Source organism: Pimephales promelas, chromosome 15, assembly GCF_988280905.1.
Source record: "Pimephales promelas chromosome 15, fPimPro1.hap1.1, whole genome shotgun sequence".
NCBI classification, from domain to species: domain Eukaryota; kingdom Metazoa; phylum Chordata; class Actinopteri; order Cypriniformes; family Leuciscidae; genus Pimephales; species Pimephales promelas.
Window position 1 is genome coordinate 17,122,767 of NC_142783.1, and position 15,144 is coordinate 17,137,910.

Below are 15,144 nucleotides of genomic sequence, written 5' to 3' on the forward strand. Positions count from 1 at the left end.
ACATCAGATCAAATGCATGAAGTTCACCTTGACACAAATACTGCAATGTAAATGTTCTCTCTGTAAGTATGTTCACAAAAATGTCACTAATTGATACAAACGAAGACTTGGCTGATCCTAGCATGACCAATGTGGCCAATAAGAATATTAAGCAGCAAGTGGGCTCAACAGAGAGCTGGCTGGGTGAGAGATGAGACAAGCAGGGTGAGAAAGATGCTGTGGTGGCTCAGTGAGGTGGAGGTGGAACTACTGTTTGCATTCATGAGAAAGAACGGGCTCCTCGAGCTAGAGTTGTAAGAGGTTGTACCTTCGCATCCTCGCTCAATCTGACCGCTTCGGAACAAGGCGTCGTTTATGAGGTCGGGGAGTCGACCGTTCAGGTCTACAGATGCCAGGCAACCCATAAAGCCGTCCCTGGAGGCCACGAGTTTGGGCAGGCTGTTATACATGTTGGGCCCCAATCCAGCGATGTAGAGGTCACCTGAACAGATAGAATAGACAGCGGGGTAAAATATGTTAATCATTACATCATGATCGTGTGTGTGAGAATATATGCATTTTAACTGTTTACATACCTTTAAGGTCCAGATTTTTAGCGCCATTGACGACTTGACTCACTAACTTGGCATCGACTTTGAGTGTGTGGACATTACTGTTGTCTCTAGTGATGACAACGTTATGCCACTGGTTGTCATGGAGAGCTCGGTCACTGTTACCCTTGATTACATTGGGCCCGTTGCCGAGATCAAACACATAATGTATGTACCTAAAAGATGGAAAAGTGAAGCTCAGTTTAATGAGAAAGTCGAAATGCCATACCTAAATTGCATCCCCAACTGTTTCAGCAGTTTTGTAAACAAAAACAATGAACATAATAACCAATAAACAGAAACATTTTTTTAATTAATGTAATAAATTTTGTATTTTTGACTCAATAATAGCTACATCATTTCAACAACAAAGACATATTGTAGGGAGGTTAAGTGACTTCAAGTCATGGTTTTGACTTCAAGTCATGATGCAAAGGTCCCCTTTGGTATGGAGATACCTTAGGGCCATAGAAATAAATTTATCCTAAGACACAAGTGAGATCACATTTTATATCTTATATACACACATAAAAAAAATAAAAAATAAATAATAATAAAAAAAAACAAAATGCCAAACATACATGAGAGGCCCATAATTTTGCTTCTGTTACAGCAATAATGACATATTCGGTATCAACCTGTGCATTTTTGTTTTTAAGGAGTCCAATAAAATAGGTTCCAAGACTAGAGATGAAGGTGGTCGAGAACGCCTTACGGTTTTTTCTTCCCCTTCTAAAGGGGGGGAACAACATGTTGGTGGTTTCCTTCATAGATCGCCAGGGCGGTCTGAGATCATGGAACCTTCATGCACTGTTAGAACACCTCCTTGTATGGGTTCAGCACAACCTACTCTCGCTGAGAGTGGTGCATGTGCCAGGCCATCTGAATGTGGTCCAGACAGGCTGTCCAGGGACAAAGTTCCCACAGGGGAATAGTTCTTCCACCCTCAGGCAGTTCAGCTGTTGTGGGACACCTTTGGCACAGCTGAAGTTGACCTCTTTGCGTCTCAATACAACGCTCCGTGTCCAATATGTTTCACAAAGAATCGTCTCTATGCTTTCCCTCCGATCACGTTGTTACCACAGGTAATCAACGTGATCGGAGGAAAAGCATGTATTAGGGAGAATGGTTCCTCTGTGCTTCTAGTAGCTTCGGTTCTGGCCGAAACAAGTTTGGTTTCCGGAGCTGATGTAGTTTCAGAGCTTGGCTCCATAGCCTGTCCCGTTTAGGAGTGATTTGGCACCCACGACCCAAGCTTTGGGCTCTGCATGTGTAGGATCGCAATCTGGATCCATAAGATTGTTGGGTGTCGGAGGTTCTCTCCTTCCTAGGAGCTCTTGGATAAGGGTAGATCCTCATCCATGCTCAAGGTATATGTGGTGGCTATTGCTGCGTTTATCAAACATTTGCATGGCCAGTCACTGTGTAGGAACAACCTTGTAGTCCGCTTCCTCAGGGGAGCTAGAAGGATGAACCCTCCTTGTCCCCTCTCGGTTCCCATATGGAACATTTCCTTGGTCCTGGAGGCCATGACGGGTGCCACTTTCGAACCTCTACAGTCTGTGGACCTTAAGTATCTCTCATTGAAAACCGCCTTTCTGGTGGCTATCGCCTCAGTCAAGTGGGTGGGTGACTCACTTGAGTTTCGGCCTAATGACTCTTAGGTCATCCTCAAACCAAGACATTATGTCCTCAAAGTACTTGCCACTCCTTTCAGAGGGCAAGTCATCTCCCTGTCAGCCCTCTTCGGATCTGACTGCGAGTCTGACGTGAATCTCCTTTGCCCGGTCAGGGCCCTGAGAATTTACGTGGAACGCTCGGCTGCTTTCAGATGGTCAGGACAGCTCTTTGTTTCGTTTGGTGGCCGGTTTAAAGATCTAGCTGCCTCGAAACATAGCCTTTCCAGGTGGATAGTGGATGCTATCTCACTGGCTTATACATCTAAGAGCCTTCGTTGCCATCTGGGTGTCAGAGATCATTCCACTACAGGCATGACTCTTTGTGGGCATGGTCCAGTGGGATTTCCCTTCACGATATCTGTATGGTGGCAGGCTGGGCCTCTCCATCTACATTTATAAGCTTCTATAACCTGGACGTTCCCAAAATCCAAGCTAGACTGTTGCCAGTTTAGTTTATCCGCTTAGTTCTGCCGGACTCGCTTCTGCAGACTGCAAAGTATTCAGTTCAGGCAGACTATTGCCTCTCCTGACTCTTATACATTGTTAAGCACCCTCTTTGCATTTAAGGTAACCATGTTCGCCTTATATAATTCTTATTAAGCCCAAACCTAATGTTTGCTTTTTATATCCCCATATCATATGAGCTCAGGGCGCTCGCCCTTGGGTCATTGTGGTGTTAGATTTAGCAAGCACAGCGTTTTAAATTGGGTTACCATAGCGAAAGCTAGCTTACGCAACATGAGTACTCTCGTAAGAGAATAATAATATTTATCTGAAATTGTATATTAAGTTTAACTGTGACTATTTTTTTGGTCCATTAAATGGTGTAATTTATGAGTGGCCTCAATATTAAAGAACCGATAATTGATTAAGTTAAAAAAATAAATTAAAAAAGTAAATATCTGTAAAAAAATATTGGTCAAAACAATTGTTTAAGTTTATGTCAATATATATATATATATATATATATATATATATATATATATATATATATATTACCTGTAAAAAACAGAATATTTAGTTTAGCTCACAGATTTCTAGTTTACTTGTCGCATTGTACACATTAGATTGGCACTGTACACCTTGGTTTAATGCCAACAACTCCAGATGACATTGTTTAGGCAGGTTCTTCCTCTTATGTGTTCATTGAATCAGCTTGTTACCTTGTAAACACTTTTACTGGCACAGTAAAAATAGGTAACTGACTACTTCAACAGGCTTACCCTTTCACCAGCTCTACAGCAATGAAATCACTTCCATCCCCGCTGTTAAAGAGGATGAATCCGTCCGGAGAGGTTGTCTTGAACTGGAAGAAAAGGTGCATGGATGTGTAAGCCTGCAAGGTCGCTAGACTCAGGTAACTGCTCTTTGACTTGAACGTCACAGGGTCTGCGATGATGGAGCGCATGCCGAAGCGAGCGTTGAGCTCGCAGTAGTCGATATCACCGTTCTTGCACAGGTCGATGTACAGCATGCCATTGAACTTCAGGCTCTGCAGGTGACCGATGAAGCTGGAGGGGATCATGGAGACGAAACGCCGCTCCGTCATCACGCCCGTCTCAATGTTGTGGAACTCTAACCGGGTGTGATCGCCCACCATCTGACCTACAAACCACAGCAGGTTGGAAAGGAAAACAAGAAAAAAATGCTGCTATACTACACCCTTAAACAATATTACACTGCTGTTCAGGAATTCAAATACAGTGACATACACCAAAACCCTTATTCAAGCACTGAGAGTCACAAACACAAAGATTGAGTCCTACATCACGTCAGCATAGCAATGAACCTGAACTAAATGTATGTATTGTATTGCTGTGAAACACAAAAGTAGTGTTTGACTGAGAACAACTGAAGAAGCAATGTATACGCTGATGCAGTTTGCCAAACAAACTGGATGTATACGTACTATTTCCCACAATTTATAAAACCCACACAATTTGTAGTGAAAGCCTAAAACTTGCAATCTCAAAACCGTTCACATATATATGTCTTCAGTTTCTTGCAACAAAAGTGCTTTAAGTAATATGCATGAATCATCTATAGTTGCTCACATACTGTACAATAACCCATCAAGAATTGTGTTGTCTTTCAGATTGAGGACCAAGGATAGTACCTTCTGCTACGTCATCGTCAACCGTTAGCTTGTAGCTTTTGCCCCTCCGGATCACGCGCACAGTATGCCATTCATTATCATTGAGTTTTTGTCCGGCATACAGTGTCTCTGGTCCTTTGCCTGAGAACGACGGTCATGAAACGTTAATGCCAACCTGAATTGTCTCTGACCAAACCTTTGCTTTCAATGTAGAAAATGTGATAATGGTTTTTGATGCTTTGAATTTGAATTATGTGCCAAATAAGTTAATTCATTTTAGCAATATAGATAATTAAACAAAAAGAGAAAGCAGAGGTTTGGTGCAGATGTTATTGAATATTACACAAAAACATAAGCCTCAACTAAAATGCTATGCAAATTTTGTGTCCTCTGTTTTTTTTTTTTTTTCCACAATGATCACTTTAAAACATAACCATAAAATAAAATGGCTTTTACTCATAAAAGGTCTTGATATAACACTCAAAGACAAAGTTCTCAAAGTTAGCAGGATAATGTATAAACTACCCCTTGCTTTATGCATTCAGGCAAATGACATTTTGAAGGTAAAATGACAATTTAAAGTAATTTTCTTATTTTGTATTAATAGGCAGAGACAACTTGTAAGTTGGCAACACTGGCTCAACCTATAGCTCACGTTTGGGAAGGGCTATATGCTTGTTCAACCGATAGAACATTATACATTATTAAAAACATTATTTTTTACAGTTCTGTTTGGTAACACCAGTGATTGAGACATCACATGCTTCACCTTTAGTCAGAACCAGAGTTAATATACAAGAAAGCAGTATATTTTTATGATGCAATACATTTGAGGAGTTAAGTAGTCACAGAGGAGAGCAGCGAGGTGTTTTGGATTCAGCTCAGAGCATGCTATTAAATCATGCTCCACATCCCTCAAAATCTCTTGGCTCTTGGGAAATTGTGTTATGTACCAGCATGCGGTAGTACCTGAGAAAAAATATGACCCTCCTCCACCCTATTCAACACTGCCATAAACGAGTTTCGACAAACATGAAGCTCACAATCTGCCATCACTGACATTGTTCGGACAATTTGTCTTGTCTATTAGATCATCCCTACATGATACCATGCCAAAAACAATATCTAGTGCACTTTAATCTACTGTACAGTTGCAACACAGATTCAGAGTTCTTTACACCATTCCAAAAATAATAATAACAGATCAAAACAAGCCCTAGAAACAATTATCATACTTTGAAAGCACAATTTTCTGAGTGATCTCTCAGTTCGCCTTACCAGGGTTGCTGGTATAAAAGACTTTCTGCACAGATTACACTGCCGTATGCAGGTACTCTATAATCTTAGAGCCTTTAAACTAATAGCTCTGATAAGCACATCATTATAATTGGTGGCATTATATTAATCTGAGTGATTGAAAGTGTGAACTGGTGCAGGTAAAGGGATGTGAGACCAATCTAGCATAATGTAAGTATTTGCTACTTGATACTTGGTTTTTCCAATACGGCCAGCTCTCAAATACACCACCAACACTCATCATTTGGCACAAACACTTTGTATTTAAAGTCACCTCCTGTACACTCCTTGTAAGGATTGTCGCATGGAATCCAACCTCCAAGGTTTGTTTTATTAGACCACTGGAAGGATAGTATTTAAGGATAGTCACCTAAACAGCATACGAAACTGCTCCTGAACAAACAACTATAGTTTTTATCAAGATTCAAAAAGCATGCAAGTCATTTATTCACAGTATTCTTCATTCATGGACATATGCAAATATAAGGCATTTGCAATGAAACATTCCTTCTTACCTTTTAAATTGAGAAAATCGTTGGTTATGGTTTTATTATAGTGTTTTTCTTACAAAAAAATGATCTATAACTTATCGTCACATTTTTAGTTTCACATCAGAACACTGTCATAGAGAGAATCCAAGACCTATTTTTGAGTAAAAGCATTGGTTTTGCCAAAACTGTAGAAATGTGTTTCTCTACTAATGGCATAATAGTATAAAACAGTGAAAAATATCAACATCAACAATATCATAGCTAACTTAAGCTAGGTTCTGAACAAAGTAATTTATGTACTTCAATCCTAAGTTTTGCAAGTTATGACTGAACTGAATGCATTTCTTTTAGCATAATTTTTGTTTAAAACATTGTGTATTAAGCCATATATTAATAAGCTAAAATTAGTTTGATAAAAAAAACACCCCAGCAAACATAAACCAACAAACAGAAATATGACAAAAAGCATATTGCATCATATCATTGGAATAAGCTGAAGTTAGATGCCATAATAAAAAGGTACGATTTTACGTGGTCTGTATGCATATTTAGGACAAATTGTTGACATGTGGTGACTTCATAATGTGACTTCAAACACTGAATTACAAACTCGTTATTGCAACACAATAGAAAAATAAATTATCAAACATTTTCCCGCATGCACAATAATATCTCATAATAATACATGCATACTTTAAACTGAAATACTGCATTGCTTACTAAAGTTAGAAATAAGTAGTTTAGAAGATTCCATCAACTTTTAAGTTCAAATTAAGACCTTTCTATAAACTATGCTAATAGGGTAGAAAATAGATTTTTCATGACAGGAAAATTATAGGCCATCAAAAACAAGCCATGATTATTAAGTCACCACCATTTAATAATCGTGGTAATCGTGATCGGAGAGATACGTCAACTGACCCTTTCACTAGATGCAAACTCTCCTTGACTAGATGGAGGAAAAGGCATAAGACTTAAGACATTCATTTCAACAAGAGAATCATTAGGAGCAAAATGAAACTTGAGTGTTAACTTACTGGAGTTACAGTTTATCCTGATACAGTCTAGATGGGGGAAAATAAGTGACAGATGAAATTGCATCCTTCAAGGTTACAGCTGCAGACATCCAAAAACAATAATTCCACCCTTCCGGGGACGTCCACATGCAAAGAGGCGGCCATTTTTTAGTATTAATCAAAAAAACATTACAATTGAATGTAAAGACGGCACAAAATCACTAGTTTAGCAGCAACAGTACAAGAATTAGAGATACTGCACATAATTATGCCTATGAATAAAACAACTTCATGATTTAATGATTTTTTTTTTTACTACTAAATGAATTTTAAGCATTAGGAAACACCGATATATGCCTTATGAGCAATGTTTAGTTTATAAATAAATTATAAAATGGCCGCTTGGAGCTCACCAACCACAAAGGCTATTCAACACAGAGCTTTATTTTATTTTATTAAAATTTTAATTGAACTATCTAAGGTCCTGCCCCATAGAAATCCCACCAGCTCATTAGCTAAATATGCTTTAATAGCTTAAATACATTTAGCAAGAAGTTGGTGTCAGGGCATGTTTCTTGAATATTGATCAATTTAATGCCACTAAAATGGTAAAATAATGATTTCAAGTTTGCCTTTTGATGGCATCATGCACTGGGTTGGGCTCTGTGTGGCTGGATTTACCATGTGTCGTCAACCGCAACAGAAAAGTGGGAGCAAACAGCCTCGATCCAATAAGCACCAGCACCATGCAGTGGCCTCTGTACCTCCAACTAGATCTTCCTGAGATCGGACCACTCAAATGAGGACTAAATATACTACAATCTCTATAAACATATTAGTGTTGGTCTTGTTGTATTGGTCTGCATCATCCTAGCAAATAGGAATAAGTCCTGAGTGTACAGTACTTCTAGCGATATACATAGAGTATGCATGCAGTTGATGTGTGTTTTATTGCTGACAGGCTGTCAAATCATTCCAGATGATTCCTCTGTGTATGCAGTCATAAGACATTCTTGTCTCTTTCAGTATGTTTACAGTGTGTGGGCTATGTTTGTCTCTACTATGGCTGGGCTGTCACAGATTATCAGTCCTACTGTCAAACCTCAGGCTGTTTCTTGCAGTGAGGTGTGAGTGGCACTTCCTTTAATGATGACACAGTGACTTAATGACCAGTTAGGTTCTCTCATCTCCCATCTAACAGTAATAGGTGTGGGTTTGAGGATTGAGAGGTGCTACAGTACCAGCTGCAGGTAAAGCTGAGAGCTCTGTTCTCGGGCTGTTTGCCGACCGGGCCGCAGGCTAAGGGCCTTTGAAGGGGTGAATACCATCTTTTGACAAAGCATGGAGAATGTGTGTCAGAGAATGGGTGAGGGTGGGAAGAGGCGACGATGGTTAAAAGGAGGTGATGTAACAGAAAGGAAATACCAACCAAACCACAAATGTGGTACGAATGGAGCCAACTGAGACGTAACATGAGGATTGTAGTAAAAGTGTTACTGAAGACATTGCCAAGTAGAAAAGATGACAGGAATTGGTGTTAAGTTGACAATCAGAAAGTCACAACACTTGGAAGGGGTTTGCAATCGTATAAAATGAATTAGCCTACCCGTCATTTCAAAAGTTGATATCAAACAAAACTGCTATTCTGTTATGTAGTGCTGTGACTATCTCAAAGGAGTTTTTTTTATCTTCACTATGACAATGATCATGGTTAATATATTCAAAAGATGCACCAAACATTGTGTCAGTTAGGTCTGGGCAGTATGACGGTAGTAGATATACCATGCGACGGTAGACATTTTGACTTTATAATGCAATAGACACATTCGCGATGGGCAGAAAAGCAGAATATTATTAACAGTTAAGAGCAATTTGTAGTAAAGTGAGAATACAGAGCGGAATATGGCCAAAATTGAGTCAAGATGATGGAGAATTAGGATATGTTCACACTTGGCAGGTTTGGTTCGATTGAAACACGAACTCTGGTGCGATTGCGCTGTTAGTGCGGTTCATTTAAATAAGTGTAAATGCTGCTATACGAAGTCTGGTGCAAACAAGGAAATCAAGACCCTTTGAAAAGGAGGGTCTCGGTCTGCTTCTAAATGCTTCAACTGAGTAACAAAGCATTGTGTGCAGCTAACGTTGGACTTAACCTTAAATAAATAAAGGTATCCATTGGTTTGCATTTATCAAGTTCAGAATAAAATGATAAGATAAAGTACTATATTTGAAGGTCTTTCATAAATACATAAGTAACCCTACTTTGATATATAATAGTATACTACTTGTACAGTTATTTAAGGTCATACCGCCCAACCCTCAATATCAATTAATAGCCAAAATTTGAATTAAAATTTCAATCAATTACTTACTATAAAGAAAACTATCAATTCAGACTCAACTTAATCAAATGTCTGGTGAACCATGCAAATAAAGAAAAACAATAAAACAACACCTTAATATATCTTATTAATGAATGTAATGATGATGGGTTCAGGGGAGGGTGGGGCTGGAACGATGGAAAGAAAGGAAGAGAGAGAGAAAAAGAAGAAGCACTGCATCCTGAAGGAGGGGTTTTTATACAATACCTAAGTTGACCGTGAGTTTGACACGACTGCCATCCAGCTCTAATCGAAGAGTATCGGCGGAGTCGCGTGAAGTGGTGGCCATGAGCAGGCCATACGCCCGCTGAGACATGAAGCGAAGGGACACGTCCTCCGCTTCAGTGTGCATCACGGTAGGCATCACCACTTTCATGAACATGCTCCCATCATAGCTCAAGATAGACGCCTCTGTGGACAAAAGAACACAAGATCTGTGTTTAGATAAGTTACTGTAAATGTAAGAACACACTTTTCTTCCATGAGAAGAAAAAAACAAACATTGTGAGAGGACAAAAAAAAAAATCTTAAAATAGCTGAAATTGTTTTGGAGTGACATCTTAGACTATATAATAAAACAGTTTAAAAAAAATGATTGGGCCTTCAGGAATTCTGAAATACCAATTGACTGCATGGTCAAGGTGATGGCCATCAAAAAGAAAAGTCATCTTCCTGGGAAAACGCTTGACTCAATCAAAGCATATTGAGTTCTCCTACAGGTTTCGATTAACTGGCTCAACATGTAAATGAACAGATCTCTCATGCCATCTGCATTTTCAGCAAGCTGCCACACAGCCAGCCAGCCAGCCAGGCACACCCCCTGGACAGGACTGATGGACGAAGCGATGCCCTTTCTCTCCGGCCTCAGCCTCTGACTGTCATTCAACGCACTGCTGGCCTGAAAACACTCCATATGAAAGTATTAGAAAAGCCAGCCAAGCATAAAATGTCTGCTTTGACTCTACAGTTTGTAGACAAAAATGGCAGCTAGGCTCTGTTGTCTGGGCAGGTTTTTTTTTTTTCTGAGATCAATTGTAGAGGTCATATAAAATCTAATTTCAAGTACCTCAGGCTAAATATTTTTTGACAAAACATGTGCAGCACAAGATGTTTAGTTTTATTTACAATATTCAATGAAGGTCAAAACTTGCTCCAGATAAAATAATAATTAAGAAATTAATGTTTTTTATGCAGCAAGGATTTTTTTCAAAACTAATCAAAATTGACAGTGAAAACATTTATAGTTACAAAAGATAATTTGCTCTGAAAGTTTTGTAACCAATGTAAGATTTGAGGGTGAACCAAACACAAATGAATCTTCCATGCGATTCATTCAACAGAATTCAACATTCCAGAACAATAAAAATCCCGGCTCCAGCTTATACGCTAAACTTTATGACCCTGAAAGCTTCAAAGAGATGAGCCTAAAGAGAGGATGAACTGGTCAAAGTTAGATAGTTTGGAAAAGACTGATTGGTTCAGAGATGGACCCACCAAGATAACGACAAAGGTGTTTGATCCCAGGACAACGGATTTAAAACAGACCCCTGTAGTCATAAACACCTCTGAAGGACCCAGAGCTGAAATCTCTCACAACCACAGAGACTTTACTTATAAAGTGCATAAATTCATCCCAAAACAGTTATTTACGGACTTATAATTAAACATCGTTCAACTACATAATTATACAATTGCATAATTATACAATTGTACAATTACACAATTACAACCCCTATGTGTCTATTCTGCTTAGATCACAGATAAGTCATGTAATTGTTATAACTATTAGATGTGGGAATGAAAATGTATCTTGTCTCCTATCATTACGACCATATATTCTTAATTCAGAAGATGGCTTGAGTGAAATCTGTGCAAAATGATTTGTGTTCTTATAATAGTCATGTCTAAACTGTATCCTCTGAACTCTCTCTGCTAAAGCTGGAGAGTAAGGGGATCACAGATAACGCATGATTTACGATGAGAGCTGAAGGAAGTACCACCACTCAAATAATGACAGTGTCTAATTGGTCAGATATCATCCAGGAGGCTGGACAAACCTGAGTTAAAAATCTTAGTTTAGTTTAGTTTATTTATTTCTTTTTTTTAAATATATATAGCACATTTCTACTGCCTCAAGCGCAGCCCAAAGTGCTGTACAATTCCAACAATAAAACCAAACAGAAAGGATACAGAACACAAAAACATAAAAATAATATATTTAGGTAACTTTTGGGTCGGAGTTAAATGCCAAGCTATAAAAGTGCTTTTTCAACGCCATTTTAAAAGAATGCAACGTGGGGATGGAGCGGATGGCGAGGGGTAAAGTATTCCTTTCCGCTATAGTATACCTTTCTGCTTAAGTCTGGACCGCGGCACCAGGAGCAATAATTTATCTGCCGATCTCAGATTCTTTACTAGCTAGTGCAGAATAATAAGATCAGATAGGCAGGAGGGTGCCAGATCATTTAACATTTAAAAAATGAATATTAAAGTCTTAAAATCGATCCGAAATCTGAGTGGTAACCATTGAAGGGATTTTAGAATTGGGGTGATGCTATCACACTTTCTCATGCTGGTCAAAAAAGTCTAGCAGCGGCATTTTGAACCAGCTGCAATCAATTCAGCAATGACCGAGAGAGTCCCAAATATACCACGTTACAATAATCCAGTCTTGATGATATAAATGCATGGATAATCGTTTCCAAATCCCTACGTGAGAGCATAGGTTTCATTTTCGCTATTAATCTAAACTACTTTTCACCACAGCACTTACTTGTTTAGTAAACTTTAATTCAGAGTCAAAAAATACACCCAGATTTTTTGCACATGGGTGGACATTACTGGATAATGGCCCCAAATAGGAAGAGATGAGTAGTGAAGAGCCAAGAGGGCCAAAAACAATAACATCAGTTTTGCTCTCATTTAAGTGGAGAAAATTCTTAGCCATCCAGCACTTTACCTCATCAAGACACTTTACAAGGTTAGAGCAGGACTTATCAAGAGGATGTAGTGGGACATAGACCCGAACAAAGCCTTAGAACTATGTTAGAGTTATACTTAGAGTTACGTTATGCCGTCATGTTAGAGCCATGACAGAAAACAGACAGACAAGCATCCATGTAAGACGAGCAGACAAAAGAACCCAAATAGATCAGAAAAACATGGGTTCAAACAGCTTCATTCGTCTCACTTTTCTTTCTTAGTTTTCTTTTCTTTTCTGTTGAGAGTCTCGGTTCTAAGTTAAGTTTTGCTGCAAAGTTTCGGTAACACGTTTCGACAGCAAAGCGCTTCGAACTTCAAAAGTCTTTCATCCATCCGCCAAAACTAAATACGGCTCAATAAGATAGGCTACTTAAAATAATTTTGTCTCAGATACATTTCTCAAAAATACACGAAGCAGACTTCCTAAAATCAATAAAAGTAAATACAATGATCACATATTTCAAGAGTAATTGAAATATCAATGATTATGCTCATTTAATCCTCAGCCGTGAAAACTCCATCCTGAACACATGCATTCTAAATACTGATGCAGAAACCGCCGACAAACTCTACAATTACACAACGATCAATATGTTATTATGTGCAATTAGTTGCTTTTCAAATCCTCCCTGGGGCTCCCGCCAATTTTCATTTTACACCCGGCATACTAAGCAGAAAGTGGGAGAAAGAAATTGAGGTCGAGCGGCCATCAGTGAAGACAGCGAGAAGGGAAACAGAAAAGTGGGACCAACCTCCAGACAGTATCAGATGATTAACTCCGAGTGAAAGCAAATCAAAATGATTTTGTATCAACGTTATTGAGCAGCGGGCTGATGCGGGTGGACAGAAACATGGTGTGGAGGATGTGACAAGAGTGACGGGGGAATAAGCCACCAGATCTTCACAGGGTGGCGGTGTTTCTCAATAAGGGGCTGATGTTACACAACAGCGCCCGGCAGCCATCTTGAGAGGCTCACTTATGAGATTTATTTTACTACTGTTTCCTCTCAAAGCATTACATAAATCCGTCTCAGGGCACGTAAAGGCACTCATTCACTGTAAAGATTGTTTTCTTTTCTTTTAGCTGTTATAATTAATACAGTTCTTATGGCTGCATAAAAATGCTGTGCACACTCTACATTTTGGTATATTCATTAAGAAGATCTTTTGTTTTCCTATGTAAATAATGAACAGAACTTATTTAATCACATGCCCGAATGAAACGCGCTTCATGAAAGTCAAATGAGCAGCAAAAAGCATTACTCATGGGAGACGCTAATTCAATAAATAAAGGGCTTTAACTGACATTCCATCTCACTAATTGATGAAAGAATAGATGGAATGCTTAATCAGAATTGTTTTCTCTCTCTCTCTCTCTCTCTCTGTGCTGCTTCTGAGCTTTTGGATATGCATTATCGTTCACAAACAGATATTGAATGCATCTGACTATTTGTGCACATTCAAGGAGATTTGCAAATGTGTAGTTTTGGGGTCAGATTTCAAGCAGTGTCCCAAAGTGTGACATCCTAAGCTCCATTAAAATGATTTTTAAACAAGATTTTTGGATTTTTTTATGTCTATTATGTTTATTAATCAATAACACATACACACCATATAAATATATATATATATATATATATATATATATATATATATATATATGTATGTATGTGTGTGTGTGTGTGTGTGTGTGTGTGTGTGTGTGTGTTAATAAAATGTTGTGTATATATAGATATAAGTTAAGTTAACTTAAAAAAAAGAACATTAAAATGTAACACGTGCACAACAAATCTATAAAATTAGTTTAATAGCCAGTAAGAAATATTTATGGCAGGATTTTTTGTTTTTTTGTTTTTAATGAAAAAAATTTGAGCGGGCACATTTTATTTGATTTTATTTAGTTTCCCAACCCCTTCAAATTATTGGCCTTGCTTGAGGCACCAGTATCACGTTTGTGTCATAACGTTTCGATTAACCCGAATGGCTAGCGCTCTGGAATACAAATGTATTGATTTAGCTTCTAATATTGAGTGAGCGCAGGCTGCTTAATTAAGGTGTATCTGTGATATGATCTATCATCATCATCTGTGCAGCACAGAGGGATCAGACTGACCTGTACTGAGCTCTGTCTCAATGGCATAATGAGAGAAACATCAGACATAAAAGGCAATCAGTGTTCATTAAATTGTCAGTCTTCCTGCTGCTCACCAGGAGACGACGGACTCTAAACTGAAAATGACAAGGACATTAATGTAGGCAGCAATTCAACCTTCAGTCTCTGCTGTGAGGCAGAGACAAGCAGAGACCATTTGGTAAGCAGAGCAGCTGTTGCCTCTCTTTTGCTGTTCGTTTAGACTCTTTAACCTTTATCAGCTCCTGTTGTGCCACATGCTGCAAATAAAGGTGTAAAGAGAGACATTTTAATATACGTCTGCTATTGCATTGTGGCGTCCAACTGCCTAATTCCCAATGACATTTCATCAACCATTGCGAGCATGAGTGAGATTATCATTATAACAATGGCCAATTCAGGTGTAATAATGTTAACTAATATTCAAAGAGTCATAGCAAAGAAGTAAAAAAGAAAGTAAAAAAAGTAAAAAGAAGTGCAAGT

General features: G+C 38.5%; 1 protein-coding gene across 24 annotated transcripts in view; it reads right to left on the minus strand.

The window, feature by feature from the left end:
* The window catches only part of nrxn3a (neurexin 3a), a 300,107-nt gene that overhangs the window by 191,011 nt on the left and 93,952 nt on the right, over positions 1-15,144 (minus strand). For 18 of the 24 annotated variants that reach the window (XR_016146667.1, XR_016146666.1, XM_089120264.1 and 15 more), the window contains 6 exons: positions 9,756-9,959; positions 7,189-7,215; positions 4,386-4,505; positions 3,493-3,874; positions 576-766; positions 308-481 (listed from right to left, as the gene is read on the minus strand). Coding sequence is in view for 22 of the 24 variants with exons in the window: in XM_089120264.1 (XP_088976390.1) it covers positions 308-481; positions 576-766; positions 3,493-3,874; positions 4,386-4,505; positions 7,189-7,215; positions 9,756-9,959 (1,098 nt within the window). In the remaining 2 variants the exon portion in view is untranslated. The remainder of the gene's footprint in view (positions 1-307; positions 482-575; positions 767-3,492; positions 3,875-4,385; positions 4,506-7,188; positions 7,216-9,755; positions 9,960-15,144) is intronic. The other 6 variants (XM_089120270.1, XM_089120259.1, XM_089120256.1 and 3 more) reach the window with 1 other exon arrangement.